General features: G+C 49.6%; 1 protein-coding gene across 2 annotated transcripts; it reads right to left on the reverse strand.

Moving 5' to 3' along the window:
* Window positions 1–673: 673 nt before the first annotated feature.
* LOC119275667 lies at window positions 674–3,558 on the reverse strand. Of its 2 annotated transcripts, XM_037556558.1 has the most exons (3): window positions 2,298–3,558; window positions 1,108–1,258; window positions 674–996 (listed from the first exon to the last, which is right to left on the reverse strand). In XM_037556558.1, exons 1-2 carry the CDS (start codon window positions 3,445–3,447, stop codon window positions 1,155–1,157), a joined length of 1,254 nt encoding a protein of 417 aa, XP_037412455.1. In that variant the 5' UTR covers window positions 3,448–3,558; the 3' UTR covers window positions 674–996; window positions 1,108–1,154. The 2 variants fall into 2 exon arrangements, with proteins under 2 accessions (XP_037412455.1, XP_037412456.1); XM_037556559.1 differs by lacking the exons at window positions 674–996; window positions 1,108–1,258 and adding an exon at window positions 1,356–1,749.
* Between the last annotated feature and the right edge of the window lie 241 nt (window positions 3,559–3,799).

The following is a 3,799-nucleotide window of genomic DNA, read 5'->3' on the forward strand; positions in this document are numbered from 1 at the left end:
TCGGGCCCTGCTAATGTACCTCAACTTTGTTTGGAGGATATCTCTCCACCTTGAGTAATGAAATCCCTTTTCACCCCGAAAAAAAAAGAAAAAAAAAGAAACGCCGGCAAAACGCACCGAGGCATAATGGGCGGCAGCCCAACGAGCGTTTGCTCACTATCCCACGTGGGACAGGAGTTCCCGCCATCCCCTCAAAAAAAGTTCCCGCCAAGGCGCATGTTTCACCCTTTCGTCTCCCTCCAAAAGAAATTCTGAAACGCAAACCCTCCAGGACAACACATCTAAAAAAGAAACTCCAGAGCAACAGACAGTTCGTCAGAGTGCAAAGCCTCCATGGGGAACATCAGATCAGCCAATCGACCAAAGACATCGTTTGATGGTGGAAAGTCTAAAAATGAGACAGAACAGCCGATGTGTAAGGCGGACGCATCCGCGACGTGCGCACGAGGATTATTGAAACATCACAGTCATTAAAGTAACAGTAAAAGAACTAATTTCCGGCGCCGGGGACAACCTATATGCCTATGTTGCATTCCCTTCCTCGGGTAATAAAGCTCGATGCCAAGCAACAGGCTCTCCCTGTTGTCCTCCGATACGAGAAAAAAACTCAAGAGCAACAAGTAGCATCCGGCCAGGGTTCAACCCCACGATTAAACTACAATGAGAGGGGAAATGAAGAAGCAATAATTCAGTGGAGAGATTCATATCACTCCAGCAGATTCAGGTGATCACTTAAAAGTCTGGAAGCATCACTATCAACCAAGACAAAACTACTCTGAGAATCAGCGTTCCGTTCGAGGAGGAATAGAAACTATGCGACATTGCGACGATACTGTTTCAACATGCTATCACTGTCTGACAGGACCAAAAAAACGACAGCAACATAGTTTGATTTTGAGCGCAGAACTCCACGATTGCCAGCACACGCATGCCACCAGAACAGACCATATCATCCCATGAGACCACTCCACAACCGGAATTCAATAATAAATCCACCTGCATCAAAGGAAATTCGGGCATAACAAAAAGTTAGTACCACTAAAGCTGTGTGAGGTTGGAAGCTAGAGCAAGAAACCGTAACAGATCAATATGAGAAATCGATCTCACCTAGGAGACAGTTAGCCATAACACTTGCTGCTTCATGTTCCTCCAATTCATCCTACGAATGTCTGCCTGGTAAGTCCCTCCAGTGGGTAACCACCAGGTGGTGTTTTGTCTTTTGCTCTCCGAATCGGACCATTAGACAAATTAACTATCCCTTTAAAAGTTGACAGACAAGAACATTAGTCAAAACACACAAGCCATCAGATATCTAGATATTGCCGATCAATCATATGGGGAAATTTTGATGGCACTAACTAACTGAGATATCTGTTGTAGATCATTCATATCTTTCTAGCAACGGGAAGTAGATGCAAACAGAACAGAGTTATACGTGGGAAAAAGTAGTTGACTGTCTAGTTCCGACGCTACTTGGTACAACTAAGATCTTACATACATGTAACAATTAAGCATCACCCCGCAAAAAAAGAAGAGACAATTAAGCGCCGCAATTTCATGCATTTTACTACGAGTAGTTATCAGTCCTATCCTCTGTTAAGCATCAACATCAGACTATGCACATGCTAGTTATTATACCATCAAGGCATACAACATTGTACAAAACATACAACCAACCGACGTAATATTTCCAACATGTGCTTCTCTTCGTGACGTCGAGCCAAGACAAATGCAGCCTCTAAGGCCTTGCTGAAGCACAAGATAGAGATTTCAGATGTATAGTCATTAACCACAAGCCCTCATCTCTTACTAGTGCATGAACTATCAACTATGTCAGTTATAGCTGATTATTGAATAGCTAACCTAAGAAGCTAAGAAAAATCCATGCATTTTCTTAAAAAAAAAATACCCGTTGCATTTAGCCACTTAACATGCTTGTGCAGAGATATGTAAATGAATTTCAATTAGTTAGTCTCCTATTCTTGTAGGCTGCTAATATATCACACCAACAAATAAGATCACATTGCCAGCTAATGTATCACACCAACAAATAATATCACACTGCTAAGGCTCAACGAAATATCTTGTTCTGATGGGTCTAGTATGCCTGACAATATGAGATGTGGGCAACTGGCTGGGCACGACAAAATGATCTTCCAAATGCAAGACAGCAACATAATTTCAATAAGAGCAGAGCAATGCAGTTGAAGCAGCATGTACATTATCCATATAGCAACTGAACACTACTACAAGCTAGGGCTGAACATCTAACCTGAAGAATGTGATGAGAGGATTACCTGAGAAGAGTTGCTGTGGAAGCTTCCAAGGGCGAACAAATCTGGAAGAGTGGTAATCAGCCGGCGGGTTGTCCATCATGAAGTACTGGCCATCCATAAACTTGCCGGTGCTCATGTCAACATGGAATAGTCGAGACTCCTGAAAGAAGTATGCCATGGTGGCATGCTCAGGGTGGATAAATGCGACAGCGGGCCACTCATTAGGCAGTTCCAGGCCCATGGCCTTGAAACCATCCTCGTCCCGGAGGTTCTCGAGGTCAAGCTGATGATCAAGAGTCCAGCCCCCTGTGCCTATGTCAACAAGTGTCCACAACCTAATCCTCTCATAATTTGAGATCTCAAGGAATCGGACCAACCCTTCGCTCACACCAAGGCATCGCTCTCGTGCTAGACCAATGTTGCCTGGACTCTGGCATTCATCAGGGAGCGGCACATACCGCAGTTCCGGCTGGCGTTGCAGGAGGAGGCCGTTGGTGTCGAGGGCGAGGATGCCGCACGCCAGATCAACCCAAAGCATGAGATCCATGAACTTGATGACGCCGTTCCCTCCCCTCCACTCCCGCTGGCCTGGTGCGCCTGGAGGGCAGTAGAGATCCTGGACGGTCCAACGGCCGTGGTCGGAGATGTAGCAGAGGAGAGTGGCCTGGTTGGTGCCGAGCAAATGCTCTAGGTGCAGGATGATAGAGTTCGTCGCACTGGTGGCGAGTAGGCCGACCCTGCCTGGGTCTGGGCGGAAGATGGGGCGCTCGGGCTGCGGGAGGCGGGTGACCGAGCGGGTGTTGAGGTCGCAGAGGAACAATACTCTGGGGAAGTCCTTGTGGTCGAGCCGCGCCTCCGGACCGGTGTCGAAATCGTCGACGAAGACCGGCGGCGGCGGCTGAGTCTGCGTGCCGTGGGTGGCGTAGAGCACGAAGCGACCGAAATACCCGACCGACGAGACGTACGGGTGGTTGTAGATGTCCTTGGGGTCGGGGGCGACGCGGCGGGGCACGGTAAGGCGGAAGGGGCGAGGCGGGCGCTCGCGCTCGATGGAGAGATCGGTGCCCGGCGGGAGCACCGTGTCGGAGACCACGTGCGGCATGCACACGAGGAGTACCCACTGCCCCTCCTCCGTGGTCCAGTCCGACGAGGCAGGCGCCGGCGCGGACATGGCGGAAGTGGCGGCGGAGAGACGGGAGGGGAAAAGTGAGTGGGTTGGCTGGCTGGCTGGCTTGCGGGAGAAGATGGTGAGGGCGTCGCGTACTACTGTAGCCACGGCGCTTTTCTTCAGCGGAACACCCCTTCTATGCTGTTCTCGAAGGGAGACGGGTGAGAATGTATCACCCCGTGGGGCCCAGCTGTGGCAACGGGGAGGGGTGAGGCGGTTGTTGTAGAGCGGATGTAAGAGCATTCCAATAGGCCAGTGATAGGCGCTGGTGGGCCGGCCCAAATTTCGGCCGGTCGCACCGAGCACGTACGGTTTTTCTAATCCCGTCTAATTAAACTGGTGGGATAAAAGCTGC

Source organism: Triticum dicoccoides, chromosome 3B (genome assembly GCF_002162155.2).
Source record: "Triticum dicoccoides isolate Atlit2015 ecotype Zavitan chromosome 3B, WEW_v2.0, whole genome shotgun sequence".
In the NCBI taxonomy this organism is placed as follows: domain Eukaryota; kingdom Viridiplantae; phylum Streptophyta; class Magnoliopsida; order Poales; family Poaceae; genus Triticum; species Triticum dicoccoides.

What these genes read in the sequence shown, in the direction of transcription:
- LOC119275667 (XM_037556558.1), bottom strand. Translation starts at nt 3,447, where the DNA reads ATGTCCGCGCCGGCGCCTGCCTCGTCGGACTGGACCACGGAGGAGGGG. An exon ending in TCCACAGCAACTCTTCTCAG is followed by an intron (nt 1,259 to 2,297) that starts GTAATCCTCTCA and finishes CAACTTTTAAAG; the next exon opens with GGATAGTTAATTTGTCTAAT.